The sequence below is a fragment of the Elephas maximus genome, chromosome 6 (genome assembly GCF_024166365.1).
Source record: "Elephas maximus indicus isolate mEleMax1 chromosome 6, mEleMax1 primary haplotype, whole genome shotgun sequence".
NCBI lineage: Eukaryota > Metazoa > Chordata > Mammalia > Proboscidea > Elephantidae > Elephas > Elephas maximus.
Genome location: NC_064824.1, coordinates 104,849,573 through 104,870,162, shown reverse-complemented (window position 1 = coordinate 104,870,162; position 20,590 = coordinate 104,849,573). Strand labels below are relative to the sequence as shown.

The 20,590-nt window shown below is 38.5% G+C and overlaps 1 protein-coding gene across 7 annotated transcripts in view; it reads left to right on the top strand.

Annotated features, from left to right (window-relative positions):
* Nucleotides 1–9,213, top strand: part of INO80D (INO80 complex subunit D) — a 57,843-nt gene extending 48,630 nt beyond the window's left edge. For all 7 annotated transcript variants that reach the window (XM_049887947.1, XM_049887941.1, XM_049887948.1 and 4 more), the window contains one exon: nucleotides 1,944–9,213. In XM_049887947.1, coding sequence (XP_049743904.1) covers nucleotides 1,944–3,106 — 1,163 coding nt within the window. In that variant the 3' untranslated portion in view covers nucleotides 3,107–9,213. The remainder of the gene's footprint in view (nucleotides 1–1,943) is intronic.
* Nucleotides 9,214–20,590: the final 11,377 nt, after the last annotated feature.

Genomic DNA, 20,590 nt, shown 5'->3' with positions numbered 1-20,590 from the left:
AGTGCTTCAAGTCCTCTTTTCTTTGAGCAAGCAAGGTTATGTTATCTGCGTATCACAGGTTGTTAATGAATCTTCCTCCAATCCTGATGCCGTGCTGTTTTTCATATAGTCCAGTTTCTCAGATTATTTGCCCAGCGTACAGATTAAATAAGTATGGCGAAAAGATATAACCCTGGCACACACCTTTCCTGACTTTAAACCACGTAGTATCCCATTTTTCTCTTATTGTTGTTAGATACTGTCTTGGTTATCTGGTGCTGCTATAACAGGAATACTGCAAGTGGATGGCTTTAACAAAGAGAAGTTTATTCTCTCACAGTCCAGTAGGCTAGAAGTCCAAATTCAGGGCGCCAGCTCCAGGGGAAGGCTTTCTCTCTCTGTCAGCTCTGAAGGAAGGTCCTTGTGATGCATCAGTCTTCCCTTGATCTGGGAGCATCTCAGTGCAGGAACCTCAGGTCCAAAGGACACACTCTGCTCCCAGCATTGCTTTCTTGGTGGTATGAGCTTCCCTTGTCTCTCTTTTATGTCTCAAAAAAGATTGGCTTAAGACACTAATCTTGTAGACCTCATCAATATAACTGCCACTAATCCATCTTCATACGTCATAGTGATAGGATTTATAACACATAGGGAAATCACATCAGAAAATAAAATGGTAGACAATCATTCAGTCATACAAGGGAATCATGACCTAGCCAAGTTAACGAATATTTGGGGGGAACACAATTCAATTCACGTCAGGTGCCGTTGAGTCAGTTCTGACGCACAGTGACCCTGTCCACAACAGAATGAAACACCGCCTGGTCCTGCGCCATCCTCACAGTTGTTGCTATGCTTGAGCTTATTGTTACAACCACTGTGTCAGTCCATCTCATTGAGGGCCTTCCTCTTTTTCGCTGACCCTCTGTTTTACCAATCATGATGTCGTTCTCCAGGGACTGATCCCTCCTGATAACATGTCCAAAGTATGTGAGACATAGTCTCGCCATCCTTACTTCTAAGGAGAATTCTAGTTGTACTTCTTCCAAGAGAGATTTGTTCATTCTTTCTGCAGTTCATGGCATAGTTTATATTCTTCACCAACACCACAACTCAAAGGATCAATTCTTCTTCGGTCCTCCTTATTCATTGTCCAGCTTTCGCATGCGTATGACGCGATTGAAAACACCATGGCTTGAGTCAGGCGCGCCTAAGTCCTCAAGGTGACATCTTTGCTCTTCAACACCTTGCAGCCGATGCAATTCTCTTAGAATTGGATATTTTTGTGGTGATTATAAATAAAGTTCCTAACAATAGACTTTTAATATTGGAAATGAAATCAAAGTAGGTCTGTGGGCTTCCATTTTGTGAAAATTAGAAGTAGGAGAAGGGTGGTGGTGGGGAGGATTAGAGAGTAAAGCAAAAGCATTTTGAAAGATAACCCATGAAATGAGCTGAGTACTTAGTGTTGTGCTAAAGTCTACGTATGAATTTCTGTGTTCTAGTCTCCCACACCTGCCCCTCCAGCTGGAAGAGGCGAGAAGCAGAAGAACCAAGCGTGGACCATTCCCACACAACCTCCTGTCTCAAACCTGATCTGATCTGATATGTTTTCTATTTTAATAACCTTAATTATAGGTAAAAACCTGTGTGTAATCAAATAGTCACCGTGAATTTTAAATTGGTAATATGTAAGAATTCTTAAGAATTTAACACTTTGATAAGTTTTTTGTGATTATAATAAATAAACTGAAGATGGTAATTTAAGTTTCAGGACAGCTTGGCACTTCAGACCTGTGCTGCAAATTAATATTTTACTTTTTCCTTCCAATTCAACCCTTAAAAACTGCTCTTTCAACAGGGACTCTCAATAGAATATGGTTAAAAATAATTCAAATGTGTGATTTTTGTCATATAGGATAGGTAAAAATTATACTGATTCTTGATGGCTTTTGTTTACTCAGGAAAGAACGGAGACCTCCTTCCGACTACCGAAGAGGCCGAGGAACTGGAACGGGCCTTGCAGGCTGTAACGTCTCTCGAGTGCCTGAGTACCATTGGGGTACTTACCCAGTCAGATGGTGTCCCAGTCCAGGAGTTGTCAGATAGAGGAATAGGGGTGTTCTCCACAGGTACTGGAGCTTCAGGAATTCAGTCCTTGAGCCGAGAAGTAAACACAGACCTAGGGGAGCTATTAAATGGGCGTATAGTACATGATAATTTTTCTAGTCTAGAGCTGGATGAGAACCTGCTCCGTTCTGCTACCTTGTCTAACCCACCTACACCCCTGGCAGGGCAGATCCAGGGGCAGTTCTCTGCCCCAGCCAACGTTGGCCTTACTTCTGCCACTCTGATCAGCCAGAGTGCACTTGGGGAGAGAGCCTTCCCAGGACAGTTTCATGGACTTCATGATGGCAGCCATGCCTCCCAGAGGCCACATCCTGCCCAGCTGCTGAGCAAGGCAGATGACCTAATCACCTCACGACAGCAATACAGCAGTGATCATTCACACTCCTCTCCCCATGGAAGCCATTATGATAGTGAGCATGTGCCGTCTCCCTACAGTGACCATATCACCTCTCCCCACACATCTTACTCTGGTGATAATATGGCAGCTACCTTCTCAGCAGAGATGCCCATCATGGCACAGCACTTGCTCCCAACCCAACTTGAGGTGCCACTTGGAGGAGTGGTGAACCCCAGAACTCACTGGGGTAGTCTCCCTGTCAACCTCGGAGATCCCTCGCCATTTAGCAACCTTCTCGGCGCAGATGGACATCTTCTCTCCACTTCCCTATCCACACCACCCACCACCTCGAGCTCAGAGACCACACAGCCTGCCTTCGCCACTGTGACCCCCAGCAGCTCCAGTGTGCTTCCGGGGTTACCACAGACCAGCTTCAGTGGCATGGGGCCTTCTGCTGAACTAATGGCCTCCACCTCTCCCAAGCAGCAGCTCCCTCAGTTCAGCGCAGCCTTTGGCCACCAGCTGAGTTCTCACAGTGGCATTCCTAAGGACCTGCAGCCCACCCACAGCTCTATAGCCCCTCCTACAGGCTTCACAGTAACAGGTGCCACAGCTACAAGTACCAATAATGCATCTTCTCCCTTTACCTCCCCTAACTGAGCATGTCTGTGTGTTTGCAGGCCGGTGGGGATCCCTGTGTTTTCTATCTTTGTTTCCTCTTTAACACCCCTCTCCCCTTTTCCTAAAGAAGATTTTAAAATAACAGATGGGGACTAGAGGGGAACTCGCTTTCCCAGTTAAGCAAGTTGCCCTGCAGTGGACCTTGCTTCAGTGTTCACATGTGCTCCTTTGCACTGGTGCTCATTCCCTCCTGGAAGGTTCACTCGACCCCCATGGTGTCCTTAGTGGTTCAGCACAGTGACTGGATAGCATCGATTTTTAGCAGCGAGCCCTAGAAGTGGAAGATACCTCAGATTACCAGTGCCCTTTACTATTTCCTAGTATTCAGATCAATGCTTTCCATTCTATTGCCAGATTTTTAAATAAGTGATTTCAGATAGGGTGATCCTATTAATTGCGTTCCTGTGTAAGAGATAGCAAATGGTGTATAGAGGCAGAAGAAGGCTCTGATTTAGCACCAACTGCCAAACACCACATTGAGGCCAGGATTCCATTCCTAATTGTGATCATGTTTAACTAAAAAGAAGAAAATTAGTCTTTTAATCCCTGTGTCTAAGTGTGTGCCTGTGCGTGTGTTTTTGTGCCGGGCAGGAAGCAGCTGTCCCATTGTTGTTATTTTTTTTTTTCGTAATGAGTGTAAGGCTCTTATTTTTCTCCTTTCCCATGCTTCACAGCCTTAAGCTTGGTCATCCTTTCCCACTGAGTTAACTAAAGTTTCCCGAATAGAGAGGGTGGTGATCTGGCTGTATGAATAGCAAGACCCTTTTCTGCTAAAGGTTAGCCCAAGGAGAAATAGAACACAAAAAACTGAATTCACGTCAGTGATGTGGGGATGTCAGGAAAAGCTTGTCTGCAGTGACTGCAAGGGTGCTGAGGTTCTGAGGCCCGTGGTCATGCCGCCTTTTCTGACCTGCGTTTGTTTCTAAGACCCTCTCATGGAATTTACAAGATATGATTAAAGAAAACATTTTGCCGTGAAAAGCAGGATAGGTCAGATAGGTTTGGAAAGATGGGATCTGTGAACTCCTTGATCCATCTTTTGCTTTTGAATTTTTCATGTTTACAGTAGTGATTCTTTGGTGAAATTTGTAAAATGCTGAAGATACTTGTAGAACCAATGTATCGGTTGTGAAGTGATGTATAATATCTGAAGGATACACATTTTAAAGTTTCTTTCAAAGCAGAATATGAAAATTAGACATAAATTCTACCTACCCTTTGGTACTTTTATAATAATTTAATCATTTAGGTTTAAATCAGTTTGGAAATAGTTTGGGGCAATTTTTAAAAAGTACCAAGATTTTAGGATTAAAAATCATATTGGGTAGTTGAGTAAGTTTGTGACTTTGAAATGAATATGTGAGGTTTCTTCTTGCCTGCTTTTTTTTTTTTTTTTCAGAGAAGGGTGGAACTAGATATTTAAGGTGTCTGTCCTCTGCTTTTGCTGAGAAGTTTCGCTGACCCCTGAGATACCATTGGCTATTTATACCCAAGTCTAGTCTAATTTACATCTGTATATTTTAAAAGATGAGTAGAGAGAGCATATCTGTTAATGATATGGTACAGTAATTCATTTGTCAGGGAATATTTAAGCTTGACTCCGTTCTTCTAATAGGTAAAGATTTGGATGTATTTTCTTACTTCCTATATGTATTCTCTTTATGCCATGCTAGTTCTAATCAACCCCTTCTTTTGGAAGCTTTTCTTTCTTTGCTTTGTAAAGGAATGATGGTGATCAGCAGGCATTATGCAGATAACCACGTGCCTGGGATTATGGAGGGGAAATGTCACATGACTGTATGAAATCATTATATGCCCTGTTTTGTATTTATTGAAGCTTCTTTTTGTGGGCCAAAAATATGTTTGTAATATATTGAGTTTTTTTTTTTTTATCATGAAAATCGATTGGAAGATTTATTTTTAATAACTTTGCCTTTTTTGCAGATTAAGAAATTTCTAAATTATAAATTATGTCTCAAAGCAAAATTATATTTGGTATCACCATAAATTTCTATTCTGAATGGTGAGAACTGATAATTTGACTATTCCTCACCTGTGAACCTTGTTAATAAGTTTTTTTTTTAATTTAATGTACTATAATGGAATGATTATGAGTAGTTACCTCTGTTCAAAAGTGTCATTTAGTTTGCAAAACAATTTGCAGAGTCCCGTTATAATTGTCACTAGATAACTGTCCATACCCAGTGATTTGGTTTTGTCTCCATGTGTACTCACTAAAGGTTGTAGCAGAGCAGCATACTGACTTCCTTATTTCCCTCCTCAGACAGTGAAGGGAAAGCCAGGGGTAGTAGATTTGAACTTCTCTGACGATTTGTCCGTCACGTTAGCTGCTTAAAATTCTTCAGTTATCAAAACTGAGTTTGCAGTAAGTTGCACATTTTATTGTTTGCAGTTTTCTCTTTTATGTGCATTTAAAAGCCCTTTTCTGCTTTCTAGTAAGGAGGCATGAAATGATCAGGAATGTTGCCAGTTATAGCTTCACACCAAAAATTTTGAGTAAATTCATTTTTGTTTAGATGCCCAGGATGATAGCCGAGGAAAGGGCATCCTCAGAAGGTCCCTGTGTAGGGGTGAGGAATTACAAAAACAGATTTTCCCTCTTGTTTCATCTACTTTCAAAACAAGTGTATCCAAGCTTGCAGTTGGCTTTGCTCTTGCCGTTTGTTGTGAGTCCCGTTTTGGAAGAGAAGAACTTCTGTAAGCCCAGAGAGATCCGTCACGTTTCTCTTCTAGCTAATGGAGCAGTTCTAGTCTATTAATAGTAGGGTTACTATTAATACACAAAGAGAGGAATGAAGTGTCTTTTACTCCAGAAATATGAAAATGAGCATCTTTTAAAATAGCACTTGTGCTATCTATCATAAGGCAATACTGGAATCAGAAACAAGTCTTATATGAGGTCCTAATTAGGTGGAAACTAGCTTTTTTTAAAATTTTAATGTTAAACCCATGAGAAGTAGTGGCAGAGAAGGTTCACTCTGTTTCTCCAGTTCTTTGGGACCATTTATAAAGGCCAGTTAGGTTCTGTTAATGTGATTTAATTTACAGAGTAGCAGTTAATGGATACATTCGATGCTCTGAGAATCTGAATCCCATTCTCATGTATTCTGTTTACTGGCTGTGATCTGTAGCATCTGAAAAAGAGATGTGTTTTCTCTCCCTTACTCTCTCTACGGAATTGTTAATATTATTTTAATTAAAGTACTTATTTTTTTTTTTTTCTGTAAAAATGGCTTAGCAATTTGCACATCTGGGTAGGTTATGTAGCTAGTATACAATCCACAATAGTAAATAGCAATTACACTTAACACACCAAGTGACAGAAAGCTTTTCTAATTATCATTGTGTAGTTTATACGACGAAAGATTTTCTCTAGTAACCTACCATGTGTGATATAACTGCTTTATAAATGACTTTCTGAGCAATTTCATGTTGGCAAGCAGTGTGGGGTGTCTAGTGTCCTTCTATGAGCTTATAATTTAAGGAGAAAATTCATTGGGTATGGCGATCTAGTTGGAAAGTGTTTATTCCCCACCCCCACCCCGCTTCCTTAAAATTAGTGTTACTATCTGTAGTGGCTTAAGGCTAAAGAAATCTAATACTTTATCTTTGCCAAATAATTATTTATAAGACTTATTTCTTAAATAGCTGATTAGTTATTTAAAAGCCCATTCTCTCAATGTTAAGAATCATCATTTTCTGTGACTAACACTAAAACTTTTCCTTATCAGAGTTCATATTCACTCCATGATCACAATCCACAGAGGCAAAGGCACCTCATTGATTAGGTAGGAAATGATGTCCTTGATACACAGAGGTGCCCTAATTCTACAGTTTTCTTATATGAAAAATGTATATTCCTATTGACTGGCGCCACTCAGTTTTTATAAATTGGCACTAGAATTTGAGCCCATGTAGGTAAATTCATTGGTATTTGGTATTTGCCTGAAATCCTGCCTGCGAGCCCTTCAGCATGATGTGGGGTGGTGGTGATGGTAGGTAGCCGGCATCAGGAGCCTGAGGCCTTTTCTTCAAGTTAGCTTAAAAGGCTGTTGTGAATTGGGATTTCAAAAAGGTGGAGATATTAATAACACTAATTATTCAATACGGTTAAATTCATTTTTAAAAAATTTAGGTGCCTACCTTTCAATTTCTTCATCCTTTTTCTTTTTAGCCTTTAAAAAAATTTGATTAAAATTCTTAATCTGGTATATAGAATAATCTAGTACAGTATTCTCATAAATGATCAACAGAACTCTGAAGTTTAATGAGGCAATTTGAAGGATTCCTTGAAAGAAAATGTAGTCATACTGAACAGCCTTCATTTGTATCTGTTCCATCACCGACATCTACATTGCTCCAAGGATTTTTTCCTAACAAGAAATATGTTTCTTACAGGAATATATATACGTATATATACATGAAAGAACTTAGACTTTTTCCTCTCAATAAATTGGAAATAATTGAACCTTCACTGGCATTCTATAGAAAAGTAAAATAATTTAATGATTTCTTAATATCTTGAACTTTATAAGCCTTTCTAGATATCAAATCCTGGAGAGAACCAAAACTCAACGTTTTGTAAATTAAAGAAACATTTTAAAAATGCTACCTTTCAAAAGATTTGTAACGAAACACCGGTGAAGAGCATATTTGGTTATCTGTTAAGCATTTTCCCCTGCCCAGTGAGTTAGGAAAGAAAACATAAAACATATATGAATAGTTAGTAACCAGTGGGTCAACTTAGGGAGCCTTATTTCTAAGTAGCAAAAATATTTTTTCACTCCAGTTCTTCTGTTTTCTTAGCTTTCCTCTCTCTGCACTGTGATACAGCACTAACAGAGGAAGTGTGGTGTTTCAGAGAGAGAACAGATTGAGTATGACTTTCTTTACTCTGGTCCAGCAGTGGTTAAAAGCTCGGCTGCTAACCAAAAGGTCAGCAGTTTGATTGTACCAGCCGCTCCTTGAAAACCCTATGGGGCAGTTCTACTCTGTCCTGTAGGGTTGCTAATTAGTCAGAATAGACTTAAGCGAGGGCAACGGGTTTGTTTGTTTCTACTCTAGCTTCCCTAATATTGGAAATGTTTGGCTAGTTTGAATGGCAGTCTTTGGTGATTTAAAGTTTAGTCTGAAGAAGAATCTTACGGACCTCTCTAACTCTTCTTCAGCTACGTGGGGCAGCAGAGCTTTCTTTCTTCCCTTCTGCCCACTTACCTCTACCCACCCCCAGTACTAAAGTGTGCATGCGTTCTATACTGATCCTGGCCTGAGAGTCATAGAGTCCTCTTCTTTCACTTGGTTTTGTTTGTTTTTTAAGCTGGGGACCACTGAAGTAAACTCTATATGCACCCACAGTTCCCCTTGGAAAATTTTTCAACATGCAGTGCAGAAGGCTCCAATGCAGCTAAATGCCACACCCTTGCTTTTACTTGGGGAATAAACTGATTTGCCCTGAAATGACTCCAACCTGCATTACGAAGGTACAGTTGGCCCCAGTGGATGGCGCTGAAATGATGGAAAGTTTGATACCTGTTGACATTGTCTTCATCTGTTTAGAAGGGTTGAATCAGTTCCTCTCAACAGTGATAATTGTTTTCACTGTATAGTGTTGAGTATGTCTCAGGGATTCCTTGTGGAAGTTAGGGCAGTTTTTCATTGTTGTTTGTTTGTTTTGTTTTTTTTTAAAGAAAATAATTTTAAACAAAACTAAAGGTGACTCATCATTGAAGAGAGCGCAAGAAAGTGAAAACATTTGGTTTTGTAGTCCGCAGTCTCTTGCATAGGACGTTTTTTCCTTTCTCCTTCAGGCTCTCATCTCAGCTTCAGCATACAGAATCCTTTCCCATCACGCACAGCTTTAAAACTTTTATTTAAAAATTTACTTCCCCAATGAGCTTTCAGAATACTTATTGTAGATTTTAAGAGAAAGGTATATTAATTTATGCTATTAACATCACCTCATAAATTATAAGTTTTATACTAAAGCTGTATTGAGTGTAATGAATTATGTTGCCTATGTGTTTAATAGCTAAAAATTATATATGAGCTTTTTTTTTTTTTTTTTTGGACAAAACAAACTAGTGAAGCACCTTTTTACACTGGATCTCTGCCGTGTCAAGGTGTATAGCTATCCTTTGCTACCTTGCAGATATAGAAAATAAAAGGATATCCTGGGGCCTCAAAATGTAGAACACCTTTAGACCATTTATTACTGCTCGTAGAACAGTTGAGAATTATGTTCTTTAGTAAATGATCTGTGGTTTACACTTAAGATGGCTAGAAGCTTAGTTACAGGGTAAGTAGAAATACATAGATCAAGTAAAACTCCAACTACTGTAGCTGGAATTTGTAAACTAAGTTTTTAAGACCTCTTTTATTTCCTATGGATTTATTCTTTAATTTACAGTTTACCTGTAAGTTGGGAAGTAAAATAGAGAGAAAATATTAAATCTAGATGTTCTCAGTGTCTTATTCAGGAACTTTTTATCCCTCCTCACTAAGGAATTCCCACTGTGACTTAAAAATAGAATTAAATTGTGTGCATGTATATGTCTGTGTTTTTACACACATGCAAAAATATACATTGGAGGCACATGTGTGAGAGATATGAATGTATGCTTAGGTAAAAAATAGGGAAAGGTAATAGAATGTGTTGTAGAAATATGATTTATTTAGTTGAGAGTATTGGAGTTACTTTCTCATTGTCTCTGTTGTATAAATACACCAAATTCTTCATGATGTTATTTTAAAAGGCTAGTTCTGATATCATGTGTATTTTATTTTAACCTTTTGGTTAACTTATGTTATGCTATGTTTTTAAAACGACACGAGAAACAGCAAGTTCTAAGACCAGCCTCTCACTTTTGAGCATGAAAATGGAGACAGACAGACCAGCCCAGATATTAGCTGTGTTTGTTTCTTGGAGTGGTGGGACCAGAGAGCTGTCGAACCTTTTTTATGTTAATGATAGATTTCTTTATACTTTGAGTTAGAAAATATTGTTGATCATCTTTTCTTCCTAAACTTAAGAAAAATTATAGGCTTTTAATTTTATAAAGAATACCATTTTTTTGAAGGGGCTACTTTGTTTAAAGAGTTGGTGGGATCATTACACCATTGTGTATTTCAAAACGGGGGTGATGTCAGTTATTTCCAAAAATTCTTTAAAAATTACTCAGTTGTGCTATTATTTATGAGGTTAGAGTGTCTCCCTCCCCCATATTTTGGCTATAGGAAAAATTATGCTGTCATTGACTTTTACCTGATTCATATGGAATTTTTTAAAAAATGCATTCTTATATTTTGAGGCATAGTTGTCATTTTGCTATATAGTCATTACAGGAGCCTCAGATGGTCTAAAGTAGTCAAAACTAGATTTGTTTTTAAATGTTCCAGTCATATTTATTTTTAATATAAAAATTCACATACTTTGAAATAGTCAAAACAACTTCTTATAACACACCTGAATTTGTAGTTGTCTTTGAAGCCTTGTTTACTTCATTTTAAATACAGTCAAGACTTAGGAAAGCTTTATATGTTGTTCTTTTTTACAGTTGTATTTTTGCAGCATCTCCCCGTTTCATTCACTCTTGTGGATTTTAAAAAAAAAAAAAACTGCATATTTCTTGTACATATGCATGCAAATGAAAGAAGGGAGTTTGTATTGGTGCCATTTCTCCCTTCAGTTGCTGGTTAATGGGATTTGCTAGAAAAAATTCCCCCTGATTGGAGGGTGAAAATAGACCCTTTGTGTATATCTGTACAGAGATGTGTATATGGGATGTGGTGGCACTTTGCTGAATGTGAACTTGCCTTGTCCATGGAATGATTGAAAAGTATTATGTTTATTTATACATTTGTATAAATCTATATATACACGTATGTATATGTGTGTGTATAGATAAAGCTATATACATATATTTCCCTAAAAAATGTGTGTGTATAATAGGTAAACAGCCTTTATTAAGCAAGATTATATGTCTTTGGAAATTCTGGATTATTCTGTGAACCAGAGGAGGTGACGGTCTACAGCATATCGTTAGAGCATACTAAAATGGAAGTCCTTTGGATTATAGTCTTGTTTATGGTTATTATAAATGAATACCTGTCAGAACTGATGCCAATTCCACTAATCTTCATCATCTTCACTACCTTCTACTAGTCAATCTCTCGTCATCTTAAAATCATACTTAGTTATGTTCTTTGGCCTTAGTAATGTACTTTCTAGCTAAAAGCATTTTGCTTAAGCATATTCTTTTATTAACATCTCAGTTCTTTCCTTTAAAGATCTTTATCTCTGAAATTCCCCAGAAGATATATATTTTGGTAATATTTTGTATGGTAATTTTGAGAATTTAACATTCATCTTTGTCTCAAAAAAAAAAAAAATCCAACCTTCAGACCAAACTAATTTGAAAATATTACCTAGATAATTTTAGGACAGTAACTTAAATTGAAAAAGAATGTAATTAGGATTTTTATGATTGATGGTAGTATCAAGTTCATTTCCTCAGTTATAGTCATAGTTTGTCATTTTAAAATTTTGGTTTATTTTGTAGCTTCTCATAAATTTACCATTTTCGTTTTAATGGAAAGCCTACCAAGTTACATGTAAGCCTCCTGAATTCTGTAACTAACTCATTTTATTCATGAAACTGCTTTAATGAATTCTTCTGTAATGAATTCTGCTATATTTCCTTTTGACTTTTCTCACCGTTGTGACATTCTCTTTTAACTTTGCTGCAGCTCTCTAGAAAACTTGCATCCCTATATATTGTGCCTTTAAAGCTCTTATGCACACACAGACAAAAGTGTATATATACATGTTGGAGCATGTGTACATATACTTTCGTATATACTCACACAGTATGTCTCTAGCATATATTGTGGGAGTGGATATATAGATATTCAAAGGCAATGAAATGTTGCTCTCTAGATATATATGTATATAAATAGTGTTAATATACTGTATATACACATGTATATGTATGAGTTTTAAATGGCAATCTTTTACATTTAGCAAAATGCTGCCCCTACTGGAATATTGTCACTGCAATGGCAGTTGTATGTAATGATCTAAAATACATTATCAAAAATTATTTAAAGAACATTTGAAAGTCTCATCTAAAGACATCCACACATTATTTATTTATCTTCTTTTTCCTTTTATTGTTATGTTTTTTTAACTGAAAGGGAGACTGTCATTAAAAAAAAAAAAAATGCCATCTGTCCCATGGCAGTAACAAGGAGCTGGAGATTCACTAGAGGAGCCTTGTGCATTTTTCCTCTCTCTGAGATGAAGATGTACCATAACCCAGCCTGTTTATTTCAGTTATAAAGCTATCCTAATATTGTCATTAGTTTTTTTATGCCATCTATCATTTCCTAGATCAACTTAATTCACCAATTTGCCTCTTCCTTTCATTAATAAATAATGATCATTAAGATCATTTTGCCAGAAGGAAGTTAACTACTCTCTAGCTGCAGGGAAATCTATCGCCTAATTATTATTCTGCCTTGTTCAAAATTCAACTTTGAGAGAAGGCAGATCTCTCATGAAGCTGTCTTAAGCATGTTTTTCCTTTATTTGCTTAAAGGCCTCTGCCAAACATATTTTCTGAAAGAACTCTGAGTCTGCATGTACTTGACGTAAATTTCATTCTTATTCCCCACAGCTTCAGGTATTTTTCATCAGTATATCAGTTTGACATACTGAATGCAAGAACATTAAGAAAAAAACTACTGTTATTTTTTGGTGAGTTGGCAGCAGATTACATCTCAAGACCTTACAGAGAGAGGAAGGTACATGGACAATCCTAGACTATAACGTTACGAAAAGCAGTGGAGTAAGGTTGCCCCTGAAGACCATACTAGAGAGGTTGGGGTTTGGGTGATTTTACAGAGTGGCTTAGCCAGAACTTGATATCAGGAGCAGCCTTTAACAAAAATCCTCTTGGCAATTGTATGATACTAACTAGAGTACTAAAGTGTAAATTGAAACAAGTTGCAGTGGGAAATCAAAGGTGAGGTAACTTATTTGAAACCAGTAAAGGAGAGACAGGTTGCACATTTTAAAAATCTCTTTTAGCAAAGTAACTGCACGGTAGCAAGGACTAGCCGTTCTCAAATCCCTTCTTTTGTGTCCTCATTCACCTTGGCACACAAGTATGTTTAATAGGCCATACATTAAAAATATTTCCAAAAAAAAAAAAAAAACTGCTTAAGGGGAACTTACAAACTGAGACTCTTCTCTGTATTTGTGTTAATAGTGGCTGGAAGCTTAGTTATATGCACAAAAGTTAGGAGCCACTTGTTTCTACAGAGACTGTAGGAGCAAGATGAAGAGATGGGCAGGTTTGGTAAGAGCCTCTAGTTCTGATGGAAAGGCACCCTGTGGCATGGGGTGCAGTGTTGCTGGGGGAGGCCATATTTTGGTAGGTGATGGGCTTTTGGTTTGTAATTTCCCTTTAAACAAGAAGAGATGGCTCACATTTTCCATATATATCTCAATGAATGTACTGTATTACTGTTTTAAAAATTTGATGAAATAATAATGGATTGGTCTCCTTTTGTTATCTGGTCCTTGTTTAATTTGTTTAAGGGTTTTTGTATACAAAAGTTTACATTTTTATGTATATTTTTCTTGTGTAAAAACTGATGTAATATGTGTATAAAAACACTGTATGTATTATCTGTATATAGTGTGACAAAATGATTTTTTTTCTTTCTTTCTTTTGGATGTATTAATAAATCTTGCTGTGAAGTAGCTTTGTTTTTAGTATAATTTCCTGTGCCTGGATATTGGTGGAAGCTGCTAATCCAGGGTAGGTATTTATTTTTATTTTTTTATTGGAATATAGCCAACCAACCAACCAGTTGCCATTCAGTTGATTCCAACATGGTAAACATTTTTTATATCTTATATTTTATCCAGAAATCTAGGGAGTTATCACATGGTTTCTTTATGGTTAGTCTAACTGATTAACTTTCGTAATATCTGTGAATCAATTAAATGCTGCCAAGAGTGACTTTGATATGGTGTCTATCTTAGTTATCTAATGCCTCCATGATAGCAATACCACAAGTGGATGGCTTTAACAAAGAAATTTATTTTCTCACAGTCTAATTTTTTAATAAGCTAGACATCCAAATTTAGGACATCAGCTCCAGGGGAAGGCTTTCTCTGTCGGCCCTGGACATCAGTCTTCCACTGGACTAGGAACTTCTCCATGCAGGAGCCCTGGGTCCAAAGGACGTGCTGTGCCCCTGGCACTGCTTTCTTGGTGGTATGAGGTCCCCCTGTCTCTCTGCTCACTTCTCTCTTTTATATCGCAAAAGAGATTGGCTTAAGACATTATCTAATCTTGTAGATCTCATCCATATAACTGCCACTAATCCATATCATTAACATCATAGTGATAGGATTTATAACACATAGGGAAATCACATCAGATGACAAAATGGTAGACATTTTGTCAGTCATACATACAATACTGGGAATCATGACCTAACTAAGTTGACAGAAATTTGGGGGGATACAATTCAATCCATGACAGTGTCCAACCTTGATACCTAACTAGAACTTGCATCTGAAATTGTTAAATGCTATAACTTGTGGGTTTATAATGGAGGTCTTACAAGCCAGTTTCTATTTCATTTTATCAGAAGCCCATTCTCTCTTCAGGTGCATAGCTTCACAAATATAAGGACAATTTTATATTGTATAACCAAAGTTAAAAAGAAGAAAAGATTATCTCTCTAAGGAGAGTGGTGAGGAATAGAGGAAAAGCTAGCAGGGGTGAGAGCATAATGAGCATGGAAGGCTAGAACAGGCAGTGGACAAGGGAGTGGTGATCAGCTGTGATTTGGGAAGATTAATCTGGTGTCAGGATTTAAGAGATTGAGGTTGGCTGCAGGGAGATGAGTTAGGGGAAGGTGTACCGCAATAGTTCAGGCTAGATAATAAGTCTGAAACTAGATGTGGCAATAGAAATGTAAAGGAAGGGAGAATTCCAAAGGACCTGGAAACAGACTGATTACACGTTAGGGGCATCAAGGAGGAGGAATCAGAAGAGGTTTCACCCCTGGATTTCTGGGAGAAGGATGGTGCCAGTGGCAGAAGCAGGTGGAACCACCCTCAGCACTCTCATCGGTTTCAAGAGAGGCAGTTAGTTTTGAATATACAGTCAAGCACCACGTAACATCCATTTGGGCAACCATCTGACCACATATATGTCCGTGGTCCTGTAAGGTTATAGAGTTCAGAAATCTTGATCAGAGAATGGGATGTAGTAGCTTTAGGCATGTCATACTCTACAATCAGGAAGATCCTCAAAAACAAGAAGTTCTCCAAGCTGTTGAGCTACAAGGCTACAGAAAATGGGAGAAGGTCCTATATCAGATATGGTGAAATTGCCGATGACGTGAATTGAGGAAAAGCAAATCCCCCTCAGCACGTTGATGATCACTGCTAAGGCACATAGCTTGCGTGAGATGCTTCAAAAGAAGGAGCAGGCTACGATATCCAGTTTAGAGCTAGCTTTTTTTTGAGGGTGGTTCAAACACTTCAAACAATGTTTTTCACTGCATAATGTGGAAGTGAGTGGTGAGTCTGCGAGTGCTGATGCAAGGCAGCAGCAGAATTTCTTGCAACCCTAGATAAACTAGAGGGAGGTTATCTGCCCCAGCAAATTTTTAATATGGAAAAATCTCCATGTTCTGAAAGTGAATGCCTGAAAGGATCCTCACCCGTAATATGGTCTCACAGAACGTTATCATGGACATTAAGCAACGCATAACTGTACAAAGTTTGAGTTGGGAGTGGAGGCATCCTGGTGGAGATGGCCAACTGATAGTTGTAGCTAGAGATCAGAAGAGAAGCCCGAGGCAAAGACAGATTTGGAAGCTGTGGGCCTAGAATTGAGTGTTGAAGTTGTAAATGGTCAGGGACAGATATTTGGGGAACAGTTTTTTTGTGGGTTTTTTCTATGTAATTTTATTTTGTTTTATTTACAGGCCCCCAAAAAAGCTTGAACAATTTTCCCGGGGCCTCCCAGCTAGCAAACTATGGAGCTGGTATTGAAGGGCTGTCAGGTTGACACCCCTCCCCCACTCTATTAGGAGTGTTGATGTTATGGAAAGTCAGCACCTCCCCTTATCCTTGCCTAGAAAGGGCCTCTGGGCTGCGTACTTTCCTTATCCTCACATACTCATTGTAATGACTTGTTTGCCTCACCTTCTGGAAGTTTCATTCCAGTGTCTACATCATTAACTCCTGAAACCCCAGACCCTAGCAGAGTGTACTTGCCCATAGTCAGCACACAATAAGTAACTGAATGAAGTTAGTACTCTGAAGAAGTTTGTGAATAGAAGGAATGGAGATTTGAAGAGACTTAGAGACTTCACAAGTTTTATAGACTTAGAGAATCTAATGACAGGCAGTGTACCAATTGGCTAAGATTGTGGACTTTGGAACAAGACTGCTTTGATAATCTTGACATCATTTAGGAGCTGTGTTATCTTGGACAAGTCACTTAACCTCTCTGTTTCAGTTTCATCTGTAAAATGCGTTGGGAGTATTGACATGATACAATTCTTATAAAACACTTAGAATCATCCCTGGCACATATTAATATGCACTTGGTAAATTTTAGTTGTTAATCAACTTGATGGCAACAGGATATCCTCATTTTATGACTAGAGGAAAAGACCGAAGGTACTAACAAAATGGGCTAATTACTGAAGTAAGTGCTTAGGGGAGACTAGAGGGGGAAATGAACAAAGGAACTAGGGGTTAACTATGGTGAACCAAAAAAAAAAAAAAACCCGGTTGCCATCAAGTCGATTCCAACTTCCAACAGAGTAGAACTGCCCCATCAGGTTATCCAAGGAGCAGCTGGTGGATTTGAACTGCCGACCTTTTGGTTAGCAGCCAAGTGCTTAACCACTGCACCACTGGGGCCCCAGCTATGGAGAAGGAGGATAGGAATAGGCAGGGAGCTTAGGCAGGAATTTCTGAAGATAAAGGGAATCTGATACTGATTTTTTGTAATACGAGAGGGCTTGAGTAACCAGCATATGCGGTAACTTATACCAAATCAGGAGCCCTGCTGGGGCAGTGGTTAAAGCACTCAGCTGCTAACTGAAAGGTCTATGGTTTGAGCCCATCAGCCACTCAGTGGGAGAAAGATATGGCAGTCTGCTTCCATGAAGATTCACAGCTTGGAAACCTCATGGGGTAGTTCTGCTCTGTCCTATAGGGTGGCTATAAATCGGGATTGAATCGATGGCAAAGGGTTTTTTGGTTTATATCCAATCAAGTTCCAAAACAAACTAGAATATATTGTTACTAAAATCCTGTTAATTGAAATATAATTTGTCTTTTGCTTTTTAAAATTCTGTATTTCATCTTACATAGTATGAAGCATCATTTAATGGAATAAAATATACTGTTGTATCAACTTGTGGACAATGTTTTGGGCTCAAAAATACTTAGGAAAATAAAATATGCTTTGATGGTTACAAGGGTGGAGAGCAAGGGAGAGGGGTACTCACTAATTAGATAGTAGACAAGAACTATTTTAGGTAAAGGGAAAGACAGCACAGTGCAGGAGAGATCAGCACAACTGGACTAACCAAAAGCAAAGAAGTTTCCTGAATACAACCGAACACTTCGAAGGTCAGCATAGCAGGGGCGGAGGTTTGGGGACCATGGTTTAAGGGGACAATCTAGGCCAACTGACATAACAAAATGTATTAAGAAAACATTCTGCATCCCACTCTGGTGAGAGGCGTCTGGGGTCTTAAACACTAGCAAGCAGGCATCTAAGATGCAGTTCGTCTCAACCCACCTGGAGCAAAAGAGAATGAAGAACACCAAAGACACAAGGTAAGTATGACCCCGAGACAGAAGGGGCCACATAAACCAGAGAGTACATCAGCCTGAAACTGGAAGAACTAAATGGTGCCTGGCTACAACTGATGACTGCCCTGACAGGGAACACAACAGAGAATCCCTGATGGAGCAGCAGAACAATGGGATGCAGACCTCAAATTCTCATAAAAAGACCAGACTTAATGGTCTGACTGAGACTGGAAGAACCCTGGAGGTCATGGTCCCTGGACCTTCTGTTAGGCCAACACTGGAACCATTCCCAAAGCCAACTCTTCAGACAGGGATTGGACTAGACTAAAGATAGAAAATGATACTGGTGAGGAGTGAGCTTCTTGGCTCAAGTAGACACATGAGACTATGTGGGCAGCTCCTGTCTGGATGATAGATGAGAAGGCAGAGGGGGACAGAAGCTGGCTGAGTGGACAGGGGGAATACAGGGTGGAAAGGAAGAGTGTGCTGTCTCATTAGGGGGAGAGCAGCTAGGAGTACATGCCCAAGCCCCAATGCCGTCGAGTACATAGCAAGGTGTGTATAACTTTTTGTATGAGAGACTTACTTGATTTGTAAACTTTCACTTAAAGCACAATTACAAAAAAAAAAGAAAATATGACTGCAAGTATAAAGAATAGTAGAGGGTCTTTTACCAACACATGTGCATGTCCCCTGCTAAACGTAGAAATCAAGTTTAAGGAGTCAGACCATATATCACCTCCACAGTACATAGAGGCCAAATATGGTGCTCCAGACTGTACTGTCTGAACCATACATTTCAAAATTTCTTATTTCTCTATTTTCCTTTAATAGTTTTGATTGTGTGAATCGTGTATATTCCCAGAAGACAGTGACCACCTAGTATATTTCCTCAATATAAAACCTCTCTTTTTTTTTTTTTTTTTTACTTTCTTATTGACGATATTGCATTGTCCATGTCTCTTCTGGGTTCTTTTTCTCCAGCATCTCCCCAAGTTTGAAAATGTCTCAAGCTCATTCTTCAGCCTTCTCCGTTGTTCTTACTCTGTACTTGAGGTCCCAGTGCAGAGTCCTTTAACTGTCCATGCTTAAACTTTGGTCTCCCTGGAGATGAACTCCAAACCTATACCTACAGCTCTGATAGTTTTCAGATTTTGGTCTCACAATTCCCACTGCTTCCTGAGGACCTCCACGTCCATATTTGGCCCTCATTGTAAACTTAGCTTGTACAAATCTAAACTTTCCCTTTTAAGCCTGCTCTCACTCTGAATTTTTGCCTTTGTTTATTCAGCAAACATAAAGATGCCCATTAATATCCCTCTAGTGTCCCTTGCACTAGTATCTTTAGTCATCTTGATTTCTCCCAGTTCTCCAGGTTTTCATCATTTGATGATAGTAGTTTCCTAACGGCTATCTCTGCCTCCAATCTCTCCTCCCTCAAATCAATCCTGTACATATAGTGGTGCCTGCTTGATCTTCCCCCCCGCCCCAAAAAAACCAGACACTCCAAAATTGGGCAAATGTAGTTTGATTTCTCATCTGAGCCTCCCTCATAGACCATCTCCTTACATAGTTTGGTTTTCAAGGCCCCATAAAATCTCATATTAACTATTTTCAAACCACATCTCATGTTACAATCATCATCAACCACAAATGTTCTTCTCTTCACACCCCTCTCTTCCAGCTAAACTTGTCTACCCATACACCCATATTCTGTGCATACACCCATATTCCTGTCTGGACCTGTGTTTGTGCATACTGTGAAGACCATCCCTTTGCTTATCGAAAAACTACCTTCTTGAACAAGCCTACTTTCAAGCCTTCCTACTCTCAAGACGACTTCCCGCTCCAGAAAAACCCTTAGTCACTTTTCCTTGGAAGCACTCAATACCTGTAGCACTAAATTAAAGCAGAACACATGCTACTACTATGACTTTTATTTATTATGTCCTGCACCTCCTCAAAAAGACCACATTAGGATAGGGACTTTTTTTTTTTTTTTTAAATCTTTATTGCTTAGAACAGCCTCCCAATGCATATAGCAGAACCCTAATAAATTGTTGCTCATTGTGCTACCAGAAGCCAAAGAGTACATCTTATTTCCTTGGGCGGGGGAAGACAAGGAACCTTCAAATATACCTTGATATTCAAAATTGTTGATCTTGTCTAAATACTCATTTATGACAGCATATGCTAGATTGTCATTATTTCATTTAACCATGTCCTGTCTCCCCTCAAAGGTATGTACAGAATATTAATTGTTAAGAATATGTACCCACTGTCATTTTTGTTTTATTTAATTTTTATGTACTGATAGACTAGCAGTGCCAAAATTGTATTTGAATTTTGCTATTGAAAGCATAACATGTTTTGTTTGTTTTTTTGTGGTTGTTACCTACAACATTTGTCTCTGAAAATAACATGAAGCTTGGGACTATAATTTACTTGTTTTACTCTCACTTGGTCCTCTTACCACACTTTGGTTTAATTAACAGCCTCCTTGATAAAATAAATTTATTCCTGAAAAGTTGGCAGGAAATCTGACATATTAATTAGTCATATTTTCTTATTGACATAAA